This window comes from Lissotriton vulgaris, chromosome 8 (genome assembly GCF_964263255.1).
Source record: "Lissotriton vulgaris chromosome 8, aLisVul1.2, whole genome shotgun sequence".
Classification (NCBI taxonomy): domain Eukaryota; kingdom Metazoa; phylum Chordata; class Amphibia; order Caudata; family Salamandridae; genus Lissotriton; species Lissotriton vulgaris.
The window spans coordinates 293,458,699-293,481,590 of record NC_141696.1 but is presented as its reverse complement, the minus strand read 5'-3'; the positions used below and the strand labels follow the sequence as shown (position 1 = coordinate 293,481,590).

The following is a 22,892-nucleotide window of genomic DNA, read 5'->3' as shown; positions in this document are numbered from 1 at the left end:
AGTAACCTATATTTTAGGAGGCCTGCCTCTGTGCTTATTGATGCTCTTTCCATTCAGCATCATGAGCCTTCCTCCTCAAACTGGTAGATGGAGGCACCCATGTTGGGAAGGCCATCTCCACCATGCGCAAAGGTATGGAGTGGCACATCTGAATAGGAGGTCATGGTGCAAAGTGGGGACGATAGTTACTCTGGCCAGTGGTAGAGTGAAGGTGTCGGTGGGGGCCTAATACAAGCAAAAAAAAATAAACTTTACCTCCAGGATTCCTACTAAAAGTCGGCCAGAAATATCATGCAGAGGACTCCCAAACAGATCTGGGTGTCACTGCTCCTGACCCACTACTTATAGCTGTGCCTGGCTCTGACATTCATTATTCATATTAAGAATAACTGTTTCCTAAAGCACTTGAAACATAACATTTTGGACTTTGTAGTGCTGTATATAACAGGCTAGTAGTTCCCATCTGAACAGTACTCAATTTGTTGACTTTGGAATGGTGAAAAGAAGACATTACCCTGCTGAAAATTAATACAAGCGCAGCACATTTCTAATGGTCCTTGCTGTGTATACACTCCAAACGAAATTATAGTAATTACATATATTAAATATCAAGGAGCAACTTATTTAAATGAAAAACAGTATTTGGCAAAAATTGCACTTTTTTCCTAAGGAACGTAACAATATAGTCCGAAACACGTACTCTAATACTACTTATACCCAGCAAACATCTCCCTGTTTGGATCTACCTCCAGACTCTGTAACTATCGAACACAAGTATGATACTATCATACACATTTCAGAGATGACACGATTGACCTATTTGTTTCAACCAACTGAGATATGGATACCCTATTCAAATTGAAAAACGATGGGTCTAATTACGAGTTTGGCGGACAGGGTTACTCCATCACAAATGTGACGGATATTCCCATTTGCCAAATTCAAATTCTGTTATATCCTATGAAACTTGTGATACGGTGGACCGGATATCCATCAGTTTTGCAACAGAGTACCCCATCTGCCAAATTCGTAATCCGGCTCAGTTATTTTTTTCCAAAATGACTGGTGCTAAACAGGCACGGCCCGTGCCGGGCGTTATACTGGGGCGGTGACGTCAGGCAGGGGAGGGTCAGGGTGGTGGGGGTTGTAAAATGCGGGATATGGACCATTAGAGGTAAGTACCGAAAAAAATAAGTAAAACGAATTTCGTTGCCCACACTGCATCTCCAAATGTGATGCAGAGTGGGCAACGAAATTCGTTTCCCCCCCCCCCCCCAGTACTTACCTCTAATGGACCATTTCCCGCATTTTACAACCCCCCACCCTGACCCTCCCCTGCCTGACGTCACCGCCCCAGTATAACGCCCAGCACGGGCCGTGCCTGGTGCTAAAAAGTCTGGTTATTTACAGCACATTTCCATCTCATCCCGGAACGGAAGCTGTAAATCTGTGAAAAAGGCGCATTTTCTCAGGTTATCTGTAAGAGAGGAGGGAGCAGCACTATGCCAGGTTTCATGTTTATAAATATACACCCCGAGGGAGGCTGGTGTGATGTCTCAACACATTTTTACTGGAAACCACAGAAGTGACAGCATGCAGGAACAAAATGATGTGGACAGCATATTTATCTCTTCCCCTTCAGCATCAAAGATACCAGTAGTCATAAATGAAATTGTCTTAATAAAAAACAATATGTAATGCTTAAGATAAAAATGCGTCCTACATCTGCAAATGTGGATGTCGGAAAAAGGTTGAATTACGAAAATAAATACTTTAATAACGTTTTTTTTTAAAAAACTGGAATCTTATCATTTAAGTTCGAAAAGTCACTATAAGGGGAGGAAGCTAAAAATGACAGGTAACCAGTATCTTTATTCAGAAGGATGTTTACACGACATTTTCATTGGAACTGAAAGAAAGGGATCTGGAGGTGTTGCACGTAAGCAGTTGCTGAACCTGAACCTAGCAGTCCTCAGGGGAAACAGTGAAGTATCCCAAGATAGCGTATCTTGTTTTTATGCACATCACTCCTTACTGAAAATAAACAGAAAGAGCACTGTCGAAAATATTTTTGAGCCAAATAAAAGTGGCTTGTGTGTAAAATATCTATGCCTCTTCTCAGTAGCCATATCTTCTTTTGTAACCACTTGTATTTAGAATGATATAGCATCAATTTTGTTTTTATATAGACTAACCATGATAAATATATTTGGACACGGTACCTATATTTGGTAATGCAGCAATATGTGACCTGTAAATAATGCACAGGCTTTTCTATATTTCAGTTCAGGCCCCTGCCTTTAAATTTGAGGGCAGACTGTGCTGCAGATCCACAGAATTCAATCTGGATTTCAAGATCTGGAATTTAATTACGAATGTGATGTAGTTACCTCCTTATAAGCCTAGTCAGAATCTACTTCTGCACGTTTACACTGCACAAAAACAAGGTAAATCCCAGTTAATCCTCGAAGACCTCGTGTTTGGCTTTTGAAAGTAGAAAATCAGAAATAAAAGAGCAAAGAGGTTTCATCGGTGACCCAAGACGGTTGAACCATCGGCTCTTTGGTTGGAAAGCATTCAGCACCTTATTTAATCGCCTAACGCTGCACAGGGACAGCTCTGGAAAAAAAGGAAAAAATAATCTGGGCACTTCATCAATTTTTCATGAATTTTCATTTAGGCCAGAGCCCCCTCTCACACCGGTCGATAGATCAAGCTGCTGTCACATATTTAACACCTGAGGCTGGGACTGCCATCTCGGGGGACGTCCAGGGACTGTGGCGGCTCTAGATGAGTGGCTGTCTCAGTATGCAGGGGGAGTCACCACTGCACTTTATGCCACTCTTACAGGGCACCAGCGCGTTGTGGAAAGAGGGCTCAGTCTTATTGACAAACATCAGCTTCGCAATTGATGCTTTTTCGTGAAAGAAGATGGTTTAGGAAGGTCTGTGCTTCACTGATATTCAGGGAGGTGTTTAAATTCAGAAAAAAATAGGAAATCAATTGATCACTTTACCCAAAGGAATGTCATATCAATTGATAAATTAAAAAATGAATAAGACAAATCTGTATTATACAATTTTTCACATACTAAGTGCATGCAGGCACATACACAAAAACGGTTCTAAACATCATATCACCAATCGCTAAAAGTGAACCCGATGCAAACCGGTTGCAAAATGACACATATTTGGCATTCCAGCACAGGCCATGATGCCTCGGCTGTTAGAATAACGATGTGATCCTGGACACATAGTGCACAATTTTTGCAAAATGTACATGGGTTGATGCCTCCTTCTCCCATAGCAACCTTCTATACACCCAATAATTTACAGTTCTATAGTCTCCATTCCCACCCTGGCTCTTGACAGGATTGAACCCTGCAACGTTTTCATGGTGTAAAGCTATATCCAAAAAGGATCGTTGTTTGCCCACAGGAAGTATAATTTTCTTCAAAGAGAAAGAAAAAAAGAGTTTAAGAGTTAATGTGCTCCTGCCTTTAGCGTTTTCTGCATGCAGAAATGTTCAAATATACATTTGTGTGTGTGTTTGTATGCGCATGCCTGTGTGTTCTGCAAATATTTGCCTTCACAGATTCCCAGCAGTATTCTTGGAAATCTCCACAGAAATTGGACATATTCCCTAAAAGCGTAAATTCATGACTTCTTCAGGGGCACCTCCATGAAAGTGGCCCAAAGTTTTCAAAGCGAAGAATAAAGCTCTTGTATCATATGTTTTGACATTTCACTTAGCACAGGCAGTTTCTGATCAAAAAGGGTATTCATGGCTTGTGTTTATCAAATATTACTATTTTCAGGTATTGCAGCGTTCCAACCTGTTCAACGAGATTATTAATCAGATTTGCTAGAGGAATAAAAACAGGAGGATGTGACTTTTGTATGGGTACAATAGCAGCATTGAAGCAAATACAGAAAGGAAATACTGCAATGTTGAAATACTGCACTGCTGTAACTCCATGAAAGAGTATGTTAAAAACATTTATGCCGTTTTTCCTATTGAGCCCTGTGCCTACTAACCCAACGATCTGATAACATTTTTGAAGCCTATATAGGTGTTAAAATGCCAATTAGAAAAGAAGTGTAACAAGAATTAGAAATGCAATAGGTCTCGCAGCATTAGAGTTAGTGCTTTTAGAATTGTTTAGGGGTTTTTTTGTAAATCTTTAGCATTTTTGTTTCCTGTAGCCAATGCTAAAGAATTAAAAAAAAAGCCATAAACATTTCTAAAAGCTCTAACTCAAATTCTCCGAGACCTATTGCATTGGAAATGCAATAGGTCTCACAGTAGGAAAGTTTGAGCTATAGGTGTTATTTATTTTTTTGTTTTTTATTTATGTGTTGTTTTTTCTAAATAGCTAAATTAATAGCTTTCTTCTTTACAAAGCCAATAGTTATAATTTTTGTAAATGTGACACCTCTAGCATTTGTAAAGCAACATGTTTTGTATTAACGGGACTTATATGTGACTTATATGTATTGATATTAAAAAAATCAATGGCTTTAAAAAACAATTAATAATTAATACGTAAATAAAATGGATTTTATTTTATATTGCCAATAGCTTAAAGTTTATTAAATATATTTAGTGAAGATGCTGTGGTTGCGCTGAGTGAGGGTGAGTGAGGGTGAGGGTGAGGGTGAGTGAGGGTGAGGGTGAGTGAGGGTGAGTGAGTGAGGGTGAGTGAGGGTGAGTGAGTGAGGGTGAGTGAGTGAGGGTGAGTGAGTGAGGGTGAGTGAGTGAGGGTGAGTGAGTGAGGGTGAGTGAGTGAGGGTGAGTGAGTGAGTGAGGGTGAGTGAGTGAGGGTGAGTGAGTGAGTGAGGGTGAGTGAGTGAGGGTGAGTGAGTGAGTGAGGGTGAGTGAGGGTGAGGGGGTGAGAGGGTGAGGGGTTGAGGGTGAGTGAGGGTGAGGGTGAGGGGGTGAGGGGTTGAGGGTGAGTGAGGGTGAGGTGTTGAGGGTGAGTGAGGGTGAGGGTGAGTGAGGGTGAGGTGTTGAGGGTGAGTGAGGGTGAGGCGTTGAGGGTGAGGTATTGAGGGTGAGGCGTTGAGGGTGAGTGAGGGTGAGTGAGGGTGAGTGAGGGTGAGGGGTTGAGGCTGAGTGAGGGTGAGGCTGAGGGGTTGAGGGTGAGTGAGGGTGAGTGAGAGTGAGGGTGAGTGAGGGGTTGAGGGTGAGTGAGGGTGAGGGGTTGAGGGTGGGTGAGGGGTTGAGGGTGAGTGAGGGGTTGAGGGTGAGTGAGGGTGAGTGAGGGTGAGGATGAGTGAGGGTGAGTGAGGGTGAGGGTGAGTGAGGGTGAAGGTGGGTGAGGGTGAGTGAGGGTGGGTGAGTGTGAGTGTGAGTGAGGGTGAGTGAGGGTGAGTGTGGGTGAGTGTGGGTGAGTGTGGGTGAGTGTGGGTGAGTGTGGGTGAGTGTGGGTGAGTGAGGGTGAGGGTGAGTGAGGGTCAGGGATTGAGGGTGAGGGGTTGAGGGTGAGTGAGGGTGAGGGGTTGAGGGTGAGTGAGGGTGAGGGGTTGAGGGTGAGGGGTTGAGGGTGAGTGGGGGTGAGTGAGGGTGAGGGTGAGGGGTTGAGGGTGAGGGGTTGAGGGTGAGTGAGGGTGAGGGGTTGAGGGTGAGTGAGGGTGAGGGTGAGTGAGGGTGGGTGAAGGTGAGTGAGGGTGGGTGAAGGTGAGTGAGGGTGGGTGAAGGTGAGTGAGGGTGAGTGAGGGTGAGTGTGGGTGAGTGTGGGTGAGTGTGGGTGAGTGTGGGTGAGGGTGATTGAGGGTGAGGGTGAGTGAGGGTGAGGGTGAGTGAGGGTGAGGGGTTGAGGGTGAGTGAGGGTGAGGGTGAGTGAGGGTGAGGGTGAGTGAGGGTGAGAGGGTGAGGGTGAGAGGGTGAGGGTGAGTGAGCTACATCTAATGACTTCAGAGGACTGCTTATAGACTGTTTAAATTACAACCACTGTCGATAGTAAGTACAAGGCGCTGCGGCTAACTGGAGATCTGACCTGCATCCCTCGGAAGCAATTAAAAAGCAGCTCTGTGGGGGCTTACCGAGCTTTAAATCAGCAGCCCGGGAGAAGTTTGACAATGTGAATGCACCCAAAAAAAATAATAATAATAACATTCCATTCTTTGGCCGTACGTGGAAAAAATGCCATGTGGAAGTGGTTTCGAGTCCTCTCCTGGGTCGCGATTCAGCTCACAATCTCGGCAATAGACTGGAATGTGAATAAAACTGCCAGAAATGTGAGGTGATTTGCCTGGATGTTTGAAACCTTCTTGCTCTGTTGAAAATGTCTCTCTCTCTCTTATATAACATGCATTTACAGAGCGCCACTTTACCCCACAAGATCTCGCGTGCTGCTGTTGACAGATAACAGATGTTTACTGTTATCCGACTCGGTGGTACTTGACGTGTGGCGGGACTGGACTGCTAGCAAGCAGAATTTCAGTATTTGGGAATTATGCATGAAGGTGAGAGAAAAAATGAAAACGTACTTGAAAGAGCAAATTCAATGTAAGGGCACAAAGACAGGAGTTCGTAGAAGTAAGGAATGTAGAAATAATTGAGAATAGGAGTGCATAAAGGGAAGGAAGAAAATGAAAGCAACTATTTTTAGAAGCTCCGCATTCCGTGATTATGCATGGAGTAAAAGTTTTGAACGTGACATGGCAGGCAGGGGAGGGGGCGGAGCGGGGGTGTGGGAGGAGTGCGGGAACAGACGGGGAGGAGAGTAGGAGGAGGAGAGTAGAGGAGGCACGGCCTAGCGGCCGTGCAATCAAGAAGTGAGGGGGTGGAGCTGGGGGAGGCTGTGTGAGAGAGTAGGCAAGGCAGGCGGCTGGGGGCATGTGCACGCGCATTTAAGCTCAATGCGCATGCGCATTGAGCTTAAATTTCTCGTGCACTGCAAGGAATCGCCACGATTCCTTGCAAGTTGGGGATAAAGAGTGGATAAGCCACCATAGACTCGCAAGCTCGATGCGCATGCGCATCGACAGGCGAGACCTAAAAACACAATAGCCAGGCCTTGTAAGCACCACCCGATTTGATGTCTTCTGTAAAGTGATTGTACAATGGAACACGAGGCCGGTTATTCTCAAGCCATATATACACTACTGTTGTAATAACTTTACAGCGCAATAATACATGTGTGAATCGGTGTTTGTTGGCACAGTTGTCTGACATAATATGTTATTTACACCAACAAGAGCGCATATTAAAATATATTGTATATATATATATATATATATATATATATATATATATATATATATATATGATAGATAGATAGATATGGATATATAGATCGATAGATATATCTATATATAAATATATATGTATATATGCATAAAGCGAGAGAGGGACGAGATAGAGTAGAGAAAAGGGAGAGCAACAGAAATGCTGCTAGTGAAGGGGTGAGTGAGGGCTACACTCTAGGCCTTTCTACAGAGGTAACCTTGACAGTTAACCTTAGGGGTCATGTGACTTTTTTTTACAAACTGTCAGAAATGTCCTAAAAGTATATTTCGTTTGAATTAAGAGTGATCGGAAAAATGGTCTATTTTGATAGCCATTTCAACTTCAACCTGACCCCACTGAGTCAAACAGATGGAAAAGGTTAAACTGATAATGCCTTTGTCTTCAAAGAATATGTGGAAAAGTATTACATGGAAAATGTATATGTCCAGGCAAAAATGGATCAGCAGCTGGGCGGCTCCATGAAATGGAATGAAAGTTCATCCAGTTGACAACATTTAGTGCGAAAGGGTCCAGCGCATGGGCAACATATACTTTTCTGACTAGATAATAGGACTGGTTGCACAAAGGAAGGTTTCTGGCAGCATCCTTCATCCACTGGTGGATATGATGTGTACAGATCTCACTCAGTTACAGCAGTAACAACATAACCAAGGTCTGCCACAAAGTAATGTGCAAGTCTAATACGCTACGTATTTGTAGCCTCCTCTTATGTTATTGGCATTTATATTGCGCGCGGCTACTCAAGAGTGTCTCGGCGCGACAAACAAAAGGAGGGGAACTAGGAGTCAGCAAAGAGAGTTAAATAAAAAGCAGAGTTTTTAAACGTTTCCTAAAAAGTTTAGGATCTTGAGTAGCGCAAAGGTCTAGAGGAAGGGAATTCCAGGCATTCGCTGCCTTGTAGACCAAAGAACTGCCACCCATTCTGGTAAGGCGGAAATGTGAGATAATTGCCAGAAACTGCGTAACTGAGCGCATCTGTCTCCGGGGTACATAAAACTCAAAACGTTTCCTGAGATAAAGCGGACCCGAACGGTACAGGGCTGCATGCACCAGGGAAAGGGCTTTATATTGAACTCTTTCAACCACGGGGAGCCAGTGAAGGTTGTGTAGATGTTGCTTTATGCTGGATCTCCCAGGGATGTTGAATAGAGATCTTGCTGCAGCGTTTTGAACTACCTGCAGTCTCTTCAACTGGTATCCTGTAAGGCCAATGTACAAAGCATTCATGTAATCAATATGTGAAAGGATCAAGAAGTGGGTAACCATTTCCTTGGCTGCTCTAGGTAAGAGGGGAAGAAACTTCCTCAGTGATTTGAGGGTGCCGAAGTACTGCCGTGCTAACTTCTTGATCTGAATAGAGAACCAGAGATCTTCGTGGAAACAGATCCCAAGGTTTTTTGACCGGCTGACCCGCGGAGATGGCCAGAGGAATTCCTCCGGCAATAGCGATTTCCTAAACTGAGGAGGAAAAGGCAGGCTCTAGCATGAGCAGGGGATGAGTCATTTTTACCCCATGTAAAGATGAGCTGGGTATCATCCGCATAAGTGATGATCTTAGCCCCCAGCTCCTCCGCCAAGTAAATCAGTTGGGTGGCATATATGTTGAAGAGGAGAGGGCTCAAAGTAGAGCCCGAGGTACTCCCGTGGTCACACTTTGGGGAGCCGATGAGGACGGGGGCAGCCAAACTTGCTGTAACCTATCTTCCAGAAATGATTTGAGTCAGTTACAGGCTTCTCCTGAGATACCAATATCCGATAGACGGGCCAAAAGCCGAGAGTGAGGCACGGTATCAAAGGCAGCAGAGAGATCTAATAAAACCAGAGCTGCTCTGCCACCAGCATCCAAACGCTCTCTGATTGCTTCCGAGATTTCAACGAGGGCCGTCTCTGTGCTATAGGTAGGTCTGAACCATGTTTCAGCTGGGTGGAGCAAGCCAGACACTCCAACAAAGTTGGTAAGCTGTTTGTTAACAGCTTTCTCACAAAATTTCGCCACAGCCGGGAGAAGAGAGATAGGGCAGTAGCTAGCTGGAAGGGAGGGGTCCAAAGAAGGCCTTTTCAATAGAGGCAGGAGTTTGGCCTGATTCCAATCTAGGGGAACTATGGCGGTCTGAAGAGACATATTAATCAAAGTGTTGACCTCTCGATTAACAACCTCAGCAACTGAGGCTAACCACATGGCCAAACTAGGGAGCCGACGGAGAGCTGGACTTCAATGATTTGAGGATAGTCAAAGAGTCTTGCAGAGCAATGCGTGAAAATGCCGTCAAGGAGGGTAAATTGGAACGGCCAGATGAAGAAATTTCAAGGGAAGAATTCTCTAGAGGAGCAATAGCGCTGATCTCGAGATTCACCTGGATCGCCTGAATCTTATCAATGAAGAAACTGGACAGTTTCTCACACCAGGCGACAGAGGCAGGTAGAGTAATGGTCTCAGCGCTGGTGGCTAGGAAGCTCTGCACAATAGAAAAAATTTCTTTGGCATTATTTTCAGAGAGAGCTATACGCTCAGCATAGTACAGGCTCTTGGCTTGGAGTATAGATGCATAATATACTTTCTGTGCTTTCCTTAGTGTTGGTTTGGCTAGAGGACAATATGACAGACCCCAGCATCGTTATAATTTTTGACAGTGATGTTTCTACACTGTAAATTCTTTAGAACACCATGGTTTAGAAGGGTAATCTCTAGGTTGCCTATCCAACGAGGGGGGGGGGGATAGATGCTCAACCGCCTGCGAGATCCAACTAGTGAAGCCCTCTGTACTCTCCTGCATATGTAAGTCCTGAGCAGTAGAGTACAATATTTATTTATGCCCCTAGCCTAATAATAGACATTTCCTTCAATATACACGGGACATTTAATGTTATCACAATAATGCTGTTCCCAAGGTAGATTTGGGTAAAGGACGGGGATCGTCCTGACATCAACAGACCCCTTTACCGAACACTAATACACTTGATGCAGATAAGTGCAGCGTGTATATACAAAAACACTGAGGGTTCACCACAGAGCAGCTATAAGAGCTGTGCTTGCAACCTGCTCCTCCCCAACCCGTATTTCTCAATTGTGCGACAAGTCCTACAAGGCCAGAGAATACTGCGGCTCATTTGTAAGTAATTTGTTTCCAAAGAAAGGGTTTGTCCTTACCTTGTGACTGGCCCAGGGAGCCTGTATGTTCAGCATCAGCTGCAGGCAGGTGGCTTGCTAATTAAGCAAATCCAATCTAACAAAGTTAGAAAATAATTCTTAAGAAATTAATGGAAGGCCAACATTAACAGGCATTGGCTTCTTTATACCTTCGCATAATCTGTTACCAGGAATCTACTTTGGGAGCAAAACAATAGCCAGACTGAGGGTCCATTCCAAATCACGCCAGTGAGATCTGAAACATAGGTCAAACTTGTGAAAAGGAAAGGCCTTCTTGCATGGATAAGACGAAGCCATGTTGGTCACTGTGATGTGTAGTAGTGTCACTGCATATGTCCCAGTGAGTCTTGGCCAGTACCTAATCACCCGAAAGTCACTGCGCTCCAGACACCTAAACATAACTCCATGGAAAAAAATGGAAACATTGTTTTGGAAATTGAAAAGGCTTTTCTTACAGTGTCTATTGAAGAGATGCTAAATATTAGTCTCCAACACACTAGGCAAACAATATGGCATCGTGTTCTCCCGTCATTTGGCTTTGTTGTGCACATGTTACTGTGTGAACTTTGGTGTCCTGCCAAACCTATAGATAGAAATGTGATTCTAATGGGTTGCTCTTATGACGAATGAATGTTTTTGTTCTGTAAGGAGGCGAAGAGTGTGTGTCACTAAGAGGTCTCCTGTAACAAACTGGATGCTTCTAGTCAAAGATAAACAGAACCGGGCTTCACGATAGCCAGACACAAAGCAGAACCTAATTCTGTCACTACGAGGGTTTCCCTTTAATCCCCTTGGAGCTTACTGAAAGAATTCGGTCAGCTAAATTTCAAAGCTACAAAAACAGTAATACAATCTGGTGTCAGGTGCTCGATTGAGCGCCACACGTTCTGGCCGTGTTCCTACTCTCACATACCCCATTCAAGGGTCTTTCCTTAAAATACACAACCCCTAAGCCCTCTTTTATTTGCTTTGTAACTATCTGCGCTGAGGCCTTTAGATCATGCGTGACCACTCACCAGCTGTGGTGTGTGACACTTTAACTCGAGTGCGGCCATAGCACAACTGTAGTTTAATGTCAGGCACTAAATTTTGGCTCGGCTTCCTACAGCCCGCAAGATAAATATTTATTTAAGTAATTTTAGCTGCTGTCTGGACTCCATGTGTGAATTCTCCAAATGACCACGTTCCCGTGGCCAGATGTTCATAAAACGTCTTCAGTTTCATTGGTTCCGCCATCTCAGTATACTACATCTAATTTATTCATTGAGCATTTCACGACTTTACAAATAGTTTGACCTTTAAACTCTGTATAAAAAGAGTGACACGCTCACAGTGTAATGTGATAACCAGGTTTTTTGGATGACTAGCATCGGTTATCCCATCAGGTGGCTTTTTTGGAAAAACAAGTGACTCAAATGGGGTCAAGCTTTTCTGGGAGTGCAAAATGGCCTACAGACTAGTTTATATTTCAATGGAGTCTTTTAAACTGGTTATAGCTATCAAGGTGGCTCAGTGAGGTGAATACATTCTGAAGGTCACAAATTAGAATCCCAGCAAGGCAGGCTCAGCCTTATTTCCTTCTGAAATCAGTAAATTGTGTATTAAAACTTATGTTATTTAATGTGCCTAGCAATGTGGGAAGTAATATATGAAGAGCTATAAAAAAAAAACCTCTATTGTTCGTAAGATACATGGTATAATATTGGAGCTCCGGTTGATAATAAACATCTTCAATAGAAGCTTAGCGTGTCACTAGGCATTGATGAAGGATAACAAAGAGGGGTGGGAAATAGTTAAATAGGGTACTCTCGAAATATGATAACCTGGAGTGTTCCAGCTGCCTCTAAAACTTGTTCACTGTGCACATATGAGTTTAGGGGAATTTTATTATGGTGTTGCGAGAAGCTGGGAACCGTTTTGTACAGTCACGTCAACTGTAAGGGATAAAATGCCAATGACAATAGCTATGGGAAGTTATGAGGCTGGGAACAGCCCAACTTTTATGGGGGGGTATCAATGTGGTCAATATCTCAGATGAATAAAATGTTGTGAAGTGTTATTATAAATGGGTCAGTAAATTCCAGAAACACAAAAAAGACTGCTGCATAAAGCGACACCAAATGTTTTTTAATGGTGGTGTAAAAAGGGACATAGCAAGTAAAAAACAGTGTTGCTAAATATTCGCTAGAAGAGATTTGAGGAGCATGTATAAGGAAACTATTTAGAAATTCAGACTTGTAAGGGAGACTGAGAGAAACCAGGTTTCCTTAGCGAGTATGTGGCTAATACCAGGTCTGTGGAATCTACTACTTTGAGAAATGCTGAAAGGATCAAACAGGGATTGAACCTCTCTTACAGCATCCAGCCCAAAAGATATTTCAGCTCAATTAAAAAAGAAAAGAAAAAAGAAACAATCCTTGGACTGGAATATCATTCCAAACTTAAAGGCTATCGTCTAAACAAATACCATTTCCCAAGCACAGGCCAACTCCATGAAAGAAGTGAGGATTGGGGGAGTGCATATATCACACCATGAGTCTTGTATCATAATTTCATTTTTTGGAATCCATATGGTAATCATTTTGCACCCCTAACGTTTTGAAATTGGTGTAGATGGTCGGTATCCAATTCTTATTGAGTCTGGATTAGGGTCTGTTACCGATTACCGTAATACACTGAACAGTTTTGGCTAGATGCACAGAAACAGTGACTGTCAGCAATTATTCTGCTACTTCGTGGGAAACTGCGCAGCTTTGGAGAAGCTGGGTTACATCATCCTCTGGCGTAAACTGGAGATCTCGGCTTCTGAGAAAGAATTAGTGTCAGTGTTAAAATTGCTGTGTCTGGATTGTCAGAGAGAATTGAATTGCATTATGGCAGTTACAGGGCCATTCACAACTGATGGACACTGCATTTCTTCTGTTCAAGCCTCTGAAATTTCCAGTGTATCCATGCACTAGAATGCATTTCTGTCTCCAATAACAGCTCTGCTGGAACTTTTCCTGCATATCCAAATACTATGTCTTGAAGATGTATGTCAATGTAGCTCTACAGGGGCACATGATCATATGGGAATTTTATTTCCTAAACTTGCACCACCACCACTTGCACCTTCATCATTATAAATGTAAATGTGTATACTTGTATAGCACACGAATCACCCATGAGGCATCTCGGCGCTTGTACGCATACCGCTGTGGAACCCTTCCTGGCTTTTCCCTGTGAAGTGCCCACTCCTGGGCACCCCCAAGGTGAAGCCAGGCATCCTAGCATTGTTGGGGCCATTGTGGAGATTAAGCAAGCTATTGCCCAGAGTAGCAGAGTGGGACCCATGATTAGAATAGGCACCGAGGCAAGAATTATCAGGTCCGAGGAAATTGAGCCCAAGACCCGCCGAGGCAGGAATTGAACCCTGGTCCCGGGCTAGACCTCTGCATCAGGGTCTGCCGCTCTAACCATTAAGCCACACTTCTCCACTTGAATTCCAGAACAACCCTTTGTTTAATCGTGTAAGGTTGAGATTCTGGATGTATTCGGACGTAATTTGTTCAATGGCATTTTATTGTTTTGGAATGCTGCACCAACCCTTATACAATTTGAACATTCCAGTCCTCTGTTTACCAATAATGTCTTTAGATTATCAAGTACAATTGTAGCTAGCTCACATGATTATTCAACAGAATCCCTATCATCTTTTATTAGATATGTCAAAGCAGATATTTTAGAATATTGCTAAATAGTTCGGTAATAAAAAAATACACTTCTAAACCAAATTTATGGCATTCTAGGGGTGAAAAAAGGTGTTCCTCTGTCAAAGGGAAATTAAGACGGAAGAAATTTACAAAGCCCACTATGCTCGATAGCAAACATATGAATGGTTATCTATCTGTCCAGAATGTTTGATTCTGGAATCAAGATTTACAATAAATGAGACCACTTAAGGCATTCTCGATTCATCTGATGAAGTCAGCTATTGCATGAAACCAAACAAACTAGTAATGCATGGCTAATGAAAGAAATAGATCAAATATTGACCTCTACTGCCTTGCACTTTTTTGTCTTCAAATCTTTCATCTTCACAACAGGTGCAAATGTATCCTATCTGCATTTAATTGGCGTCTGCAAACATTTATTTAAGATGCAAATAGCGGCATGATATGCTATAAATCATGTTTTTAGTGCCGTCTTAATTATGCGACTAAACATTGGCGTACTAAACATTAGTGTGAAAAATTATGGACCCATGTATTTAGTAAAGTTAAAACTAATTTAAGACGCAAGCATCATAAATCTAAAGCTACTAACTTATCAGTGCAAGACATGCTATTAAGACTTCCCTTATTATAAATAAAATGACTTACATGCTACTTCCAGAGATGCATTGCGGCTCACAGCTTCACCGAGATAGTTCCTGGCTACGCAAACGTAACTTCCTTCGTCAGGTTTGCTTCTGCGTCCATGCACAATGCGCAAGAAAAACAGGGATCCGCTGGGCAACAGCATCCGGTGCGAACGAGGGTCATCTTTGTCGGTCTCCACTCTCTCAGCATCTTTATACCATTCAATGGTGGGCGTTGGCCTACCTTCTGCTTTGCAGTTGAGGGTAGTTGGCTCACCTTTGGAAACAATCACATCTGATGGATGTTCAACAATGCGAGGAGGAAAGTCTTCTTGCCGTAGACGAGATCCTACATAAAGAAATAGAGAAAGAGAATCAGTATATAACATAGCTGACTTTTGTACATCCCAAATATCAGTCACATGAATGTTGGAGTGTTTCTTTGAACAAAAGCAGCTACTTGTTTTCTTGCCTCAAAAAAACAGTACATTGTAACTTCTACATTTACTCTAATCAGTATGACATTCTTCTGTAATTCACTGTTGGAAGGAATCCAGTCCTCTCCTTTCTTTGGACATATAGATTCAACTCACTGCCCCTCCACAATAATGATTTGTAGAAATTATACCCAAGGTAAATACATGTGGAATGCTTATCTTTAAATTGCTGCTTTGTTAGAGAAAATCACTCTCATAAATAAATTACATAGACAATAGCAACAGTCGGGTAAATAGATGAGCGAAACCTTTGACCTCAGAATTGCTGATTGCTGTGCTGTTCAGATTCTGTGCCAAGAAACTGACACTCCTACTACCTCTTGAAATGCACATGTAATATTGAGTCATCAAAAGACCACCAGGTACGGTTATGAAATCGACATCTCATGGCGTAAAGCTCTTGTACCTCACTGCTGAGGAAGCTTCTTGGCATGATTGCCAATGGAGTCAACCTATAAAGTATGAGAGTATGCAGTGGCTGCGTGAACCAAGGGAAGAACCAGGCTGACAAATTCATCAAGTGCACTACCATGGTTTATCAATATAGTCTCATGCTTTTAAATGCATCCGATTTTGCTCGATGGCATGCTGTTAGATACTGTTCCACAGGGAGCTCATAACGTTTTAAGCAATTAGGTATTTTTGTCATTAGATTCCCACAATTAAATGAACCACAATAAATCAATCAGAAAATATGTCATAAAGAACCTTTTCTATTAGGGGCAGAAATTAGCAGAGGGGACCGGGGTGTTGCTGGCCCAACTTGCTGCAGAATCTAGCAGCGTTCCCCTCTCAATTCTCCATGTGAGCTCTTGGAGGTGATCTGTCTAGTGACAAGCCTGAATAATTGCCTCTTGAGTTGTAGTGTTTGGATATCATCTCTACTGTGGGTAGTAAAGCCAGCAATATACATGGGAACAGATCCTGGCTGCATCACCCATGGGTGATAATGGTGCATTATGAGCTGGGTTTCACGAGTACAAAGAAGGCTTTATGTGGAACTGCAAAAAAAGAAGTGCCTGTGGGTGAAGGCAGACAGAAAACCTATTTAAGTAGCATGAGGTTACAGGTGATAAAGCTAAAGGCAGCCTTATGTGAGGGCAGAGCAAGGGGACATGCTTGTGGGTGAAGGCCGGCAGAAAACCTATTGTAGGGGCCATGAGTTAGGGGTGGTAGCAAGGGAGTAGCAAGAAAATTAAAATACCCTACACGTTGACCATATCTCAAAGGCACACCGTAAACGAAGCAAGGAAGTCCAAGCAGGGAAGTCCGCCACTGCTACTTCTCAGGAGGGGAGCGTTAGTGCTAAGGGATTGTTCCGCCCCTAAGAACTATTTTTCTTCTCTTTTGTACCTTTCTTCTTATTCCTCATTGTTCTCACTGTGATATTTTTTGATCCCCCACCTCTCTCTACTTTCTCTCCATATTTTAAAATGTTCTCTTTCCCGAAGACCGTTGCCCCAGGGCCAGATCTTAGCCCCACCTTTTACCTCTTTCATGGCATTTTGGTAAAATGTTAATTATGAGCTTCCTCGTAAAGAACAAACAGTGGGGTCCTCAAAAAGAAGTAATTCTGCTTTCGTGATGGCGTCCCTCCCCCCCGACACTATATCGGCTTACGTTCTGTACGTCACTGAGTGGTAATGTTATACGTGTTGCAAGTGAGGCTAAGCTGCAAAGAGAAATGTAAACAGCCAGTAACAATGTCCCCTTCTAAATTCGTTGTTAGAAAACTCAAAGGCACCTACAGTGTGTAGAGAGAGGAAGCGTTCTTAATAGTTAAGAGAAGGGTACACATGACGTAGACCTAATGTATAACTTAGGTTTTTTTTAAATTTGATATGAATTTATATGCATCCCATTAGAAGTAAGACAATCTACAAATAATTTATTTTTGCCAGACATAACACAATAATGGCAACATTTTATTGCCCTTCAGCAACACATAGATGCTTTTAGCAGCAGAACATGATTCTTTAGGAGCAGGAAGCATTTGCAGTGACGAGAACTGGAAGTCATGGGTTATTTATTGAGGAGGTGATGTACTGTACCCAGAACCTTAATAAATAACTCATGCATTGCAAATGATGTCTCTACCAATCCGTCCAGTTTTTCATCATCTTATATTTGTTGAAGAAAGCTCTATACAACGTGTGCAAGACATAAGTTATTTTATGTAAAAATGTGCAGTGTGGGACTGGCCTCTAGGGAAATCTGGCAGTGCCAGAGGGGCTGGTCTGACAGGTCAGTGTGTGGGCTGGTTTTATGGCAGTTTGTTGGCCTGTTTTATTGCCAGTTGGGACGGTTTTTACTGTTGACTTCCCTGATACTCCCACAAACCTTGCCTGCAGCAAGCACTAATGCATACAATCTCCCATACCTTGTTAAATTCCTAAACAGCAGGCATTTGCAAGTTGAAAACTGCCCCTTGCAACATCCGGCCACTTTTTTAGCTATCTGATAAACTATGGAGACACATTTCATTTTGTTCCCAGGCCGTCATTCTGTCCCAGTCCGACCCCGAAAATGTGTTTTCTCCCAGAACTGGCATTGTTCAGTTTGTGGCTTCTAAAATAAACTGAGCAATTATGAGTTTATGGATGATAAACTATTGGAAGCTGTCATTCCTTCCAGGGATGCATGTATAAATGTCAATTCTAGTTTTCCGATAAGAATCAATCACCTTAAACATATCTAATTAAAATCATACTGGTAAAAAAAAAGTCTAGTAATTGAGCGACTTCTGTTGTGTGCTCTGTGTATTTTAATTAACACCATAAAATTTTATATCAGTATCATGTATATTATTTATATAAATAGTGAACAAATGGCATGAGATAGCTATTAATAGAGAGGTTAATATCTGTAATATTATTAACAATAACAATTATAATTCTACATTTATGCAAGTTTTGTCTATGCATATTAAACACCTTCCATTAGATTACTAAACAGACTTGGCACTTGATTATTTGGGTGGCGTGGGGGAGTTACCTAAACAACTGATATTCAAGTGTTTCATCTTCACATTAAACGTCATAAAATGTATGTCCTTCATAACGTACAAAATGTGTGTGTGAGGGTTTTTTGTGTGCATACACAATATATGAAGACAGATACACACACCTTTTAGGCATGGTACATAAATTCAACCCATTTTTAACAGTAGTATTTTTCTAGAGGGTTTCTAAGTGTATATAGGAGGTTAACATGGACCTAAACCGATGCTGCAAATATATTTAAACACACTAACCCATCCTATCAATTTCAGTTTAATAGGCTACACTGAACAGATGTTTTTCCTTCAACTCAAAAAAAGGAAAAGGCAATTGACAATCAAAGCCATCATGGTTCATTTGAGACAATATCTACAAGAAAGTAAAGGCTTAATGTTGGGTTCAAGGAACAATATTATAACTATGAATATTACATTCCAGGAGCTTGTACAAGGTTCTTTCAAGATACATAGTCAGTGGTGGTAGTGAAGTGCCTTAGCTTTGGGAGACCTAACTTAACAGTTATGACTTTTGAGCTTTCCATAATGCACGATGGTTCACTTGTGGTCAATTGGAGTGGGGTGGCTTTACACCAGACGTGTATCTCTTAAAATATGTGGTTGGCAAGAAGCATTCACCCTAAGCAAAATGGTTTCATTTGGGAACATATTTAGTGATCAGGTTTTGTAGGACATTTTACAAAGATTGTGTGACTGTACAATGAATTATTGTGATTTTTGACATAAGTTGTTCTCCCCTACTGCTGGGACGACAGTGGATATCCATCTAGAAAGGAAAACTATGAGTGATTATTATTTAGAGGGACATGAACACAAATCATTTTGTGAGAAGGTTCAGTGAAGCTACGTGTCTTTACCAGTAAGACTGTTCAGTGTGTTTGCTCTAGCAGCGGAGTAAGGCATGAGTAGCATAATGGTCAGAAAGTTGTATCCCACCAGGTCTGTTCCCAGCTTTGCTCCTTCTGAAGTCAATTTTGTTCCTAACACTAATCTGTTGTCAGTATTTGAGTAGGATAAGGTCTTCTTTTCTCAAGTCATGGATGCTTCGCATTTGTGAACACCGCCAGCTTTCATATCGCCCTCTGGAACGCATGATCCATGCATGAAAAGAGCTACTAAATATTAAAGAAGTGGCAACACTCTCTACGACAGGACAACAGATGTACAAAATTACTCATTGCTGGTGGCCTTTAGTCCTCTCTCCTGCAAGCAGATTAAGACATTTTTGCATCAATGAAGTGTTCCTCCAAAGATGATTTACTATTTATATGTGCAATCTGATTTCTTAGCAAAACAGATACCTTTTAAAGAACCCGCATTGACAATATGGCCAGCACCCTCTAGGTGTTTGGTAATGGCTATTTGTGTGCATGACAACCGCACTGATTGCTACACAAAAATCTGATTTAAGCAGCTACACAACTTTAGAGATCTGGAAAAATAAGCAACTTCATAATGCTAAAGCCACTACAGTTTTGAAGGAATTCTAATTGTATTTGAAATTTATAAAGCGCATTAAACCAAGGCATCGAAGTGCTAAATCGGCAGGCGCATACGAGGAGGTGCAGCCCAGGCAATTTAAGTGGTGAGAAAAGCCAAGTCTTCACAGTCTTGTGGAATACAGACTACAAGGTAACACTAGTGATGTGTACAGGGAGAGTGTTCCATAACCTAGCAACTGCCACTGAAAATGCACAGTCACTCCATTTTGCCTTCCTATAATGAGGAACAGTGATTTTCCTCTGACCAGCCGATCTCAACTGTCTGCTGGGAAGATACTAATTGGAAGCGGAGTAGGAACCCTGCTGGTTAAGGGTCCTTAAAAACCAGACACAGAGATTTGAACATCAGCCTTTTCCTCACTGGAAGCCCGTGGAGTCCTCAGCCCCTCCCTCACCGATATACGTTTAAGAAAGCCCAAAACCAGCCTCACAGCCGCATTCTGGATAACCTGAAGTTAATTAAGGGAATACTGGTTGGCGTTCAAATACAAAGCATTACAGTAGACAAGGTGAGATGTTATGAATGCAACGACCATCGATACTCTTAGCTCTTCATGCTCCAAAAACATGAACTCATGGTCCTATTAACCTGGGGATCAATTATCGAAAATCACACCCAAGTTTTTAGCAGAGATTGTAGGAACAGGTAGTAAGCCGCAAGTTTCCAGCCACCAGCGGTCAGACCAAACAGAATTATCTGCCCCGAAGACCACAACCCACGTTTTATTGACATTCATCTTGAGTCAGTTCTCTAGCATCCAGGTGCTGACTTGCCCCATGCACAACCTAAACGTGTCAGCTACTCCTGCCCAATCACCTGATATTGGGACGCTGATTTGGGTATTGTCCACATAGGACAATAGCTGCAAGCCGAAGCTACGTATTAGTTTAGCCAAAAGGGCAACGTAAAGGTTGAACAAAGTGTGACTGAGGGAGGACCTATGCGGAACACCAAAAGGAAGCCGGAAAGGTTTCGATGTGAAGTCTCTGAAGCTCACTATTTGGGTCCTTTTTGCCATGAAGGAATCTAGAAGATTGAGGGCAGAACCCCTCAGCCCAACCTGATGCAGTCATTGCACCAATCGCATGGGAGAGATGGTGTCAAAGGCTACGGATAAATCCAGCATAACGAGAATAGCTGCACCTTCTTTATCTACTTGGCAGTTAATTGAATGTGCTGCTGCGATTACAGCAGTTTCAGTGCTATGGTTCCTCCTAAAGCGATTCTGTGAGGAACATATACGCTCAGAATCTATAAAAAGCTGTGCTAATTTCCTGGATCCCGGTTTCTTTTTCAAGGGAATAACAATAGCTTTAATAGTACTCTTATATTTTTAATTGCCTCTTTGTGTTTGTCCTTTTCTTCTGAACTACACAACAATCTCCACCTCTGTTTTTGTCTATGGCATTGTCTTTGGAGGTCTTTCAAACTCTCTGAAAACCACAGGGCGGAGAACTTCTTCCTTCCCTTTATTTTAGTAATAATAAGGGCTAACTCATCGATCAGTGACCGCACCCATCTGTTAATATCCTCTGTTGTCTGTCTGTGAACATTAACTCCTTTTGCTTGAGAATACTCAAGAGCTTTCTTCAATTCCCCACTGGAGATTTTATTCCACCTTCTATAAGTGGCACACCTATCCTGTCCAGTCTTTTCCTCCTTTTTGCCCTGCACAACAAACCCGACCACATAGTGATCCATCCAGCTGAGAGCCAGGCAATCTTTAACTGACAGGTCCATAAAGGTGGTATAAATACCATCCAGCGTATGACCAGCTGTATGGGTTGAAGAGGCCACCCGCTGGAAAAAAACAAAACTATTCGTCAAATCCAAAAGAGCACTAGTGTCATTACAACTTTCTTACAGATAAACATGAAAACCCCCCAAAATGGTGAATTTAGCGCAGGAAATGAAGGGTTGCAACGCCTGATTCCAATTTTAAATGAACTGTATTCTTGGCCCAGGATGGCGGTATACCAGTAACCCCGCAATAACATGTGAGGTTGCGCATAATTCTTAAAACAAGACATACCTCACATCCCTCCAGAGACATGGTTTTAACTGGCTCAAACAAGCAACTCCACCAATCTCCAACGATAATGGCAAGGCCACCCCCTTCCGTGAATCCGATCTAATCTCACCATATTGTAGCCAGGAGCCATAGCTGCTAACAAATCAGACCCTGGATCTTCCCTTGCCCATGTCTGTTATGAACAGGTAGTCCAGCTTAGTACCAACTATCAATTGACAGTTTTCAATGCCAAGTTTTATCACAGAGCGGGCATTGACCAACGTGCAGCAGAGAGAGAATGTCCCCTCGACTCCCACTCCATTAGACATCAACTCTACTTTCCTCCTCCGGTTCGCCAAGACCTAGTTGCACCAAGAGCAACACCACTTTGTTATGCTCAAAGGGTTCAATGTGCCACATCCCTCAGTATTCCCCATAGATAAAAATTCAAAGGACAATGATTTCACAGAATATAGCATAGAAATATACCACATTTTACAATCAATATCATAAAATCTTTGACATAGTTTGCAATATAGAATACCCATATTGAATAAAGTGTCAGTGAAAATGGTGAAATGCTCTCTTCTGTTTGTTCCCCCTTACAGATGACAGACCAATTCAGTGTCCTTCCTCTGAGCTTCAAGAGCTGTAGTATTATTGGACTATTGAAAAGGTAAACCACCTCTGAAGAAATGATGACAAGATGGAACTGGATGTACATTGCAGGATCATACTGATAAAGGTTTACACACAAAAAATAAGTGGGGATAAGAATAAAATATTATAGGATCCATCCAGGATGTAGTTTTTAACTGTCTTTTTCCTCTGCTTTCAGATCATTGTTGTAAACACGCCTACACCTACTACTACAAATGACCTCTCCTTCTCTGCCTAACACTTCAAGAGCCCCTCTCTGTGGAGGGTTGCAGCCCACACCACTGGCTCTCTCCGGATTGCTTGGGAGGTAGGATGAAGGAGAACACCCAAGCGCAGGTTAAGGCTTTTGTTCCTTTAGTTGACTGGGTTATAGACATATCAGACCTTCCCCCTCCTTTCAATCTCTCTCAGATACGTTAAACACTAGCATCTCTTTGTATTTATTTTTAGGTACCACCCAAACA

At 42.4% G+C, this 22,892-nt stretch overlaps 1 protein-coding gene across 12 annotated transcripts in view; it reads right to left on the bottom strand.

Annotated features, from left to right (window-relative positions):
* Positions 1 to 22,892, bottom strand: part of ROBO2 (roundabout guidance receptor 2) — a 770,916-nt gene that overhangs the window by 687,155 nt on the left and 60,869 nt on the right. For all 12 annotated transcript variants that reach the window (XM_086934061.1, XM_086934068.1, XM_086934067.1 and 9 more), the window contains exon 2: positions 14,764 to 15,090. In XM_086934061.1, the coding sequence (XP_086790187.1) occupies positions 14,764 to 15,090 (327 nt within the window). The remainder of the gene's footprint in view (positions 1 to 14,763; positions 15,091 to 22,892) is intronic.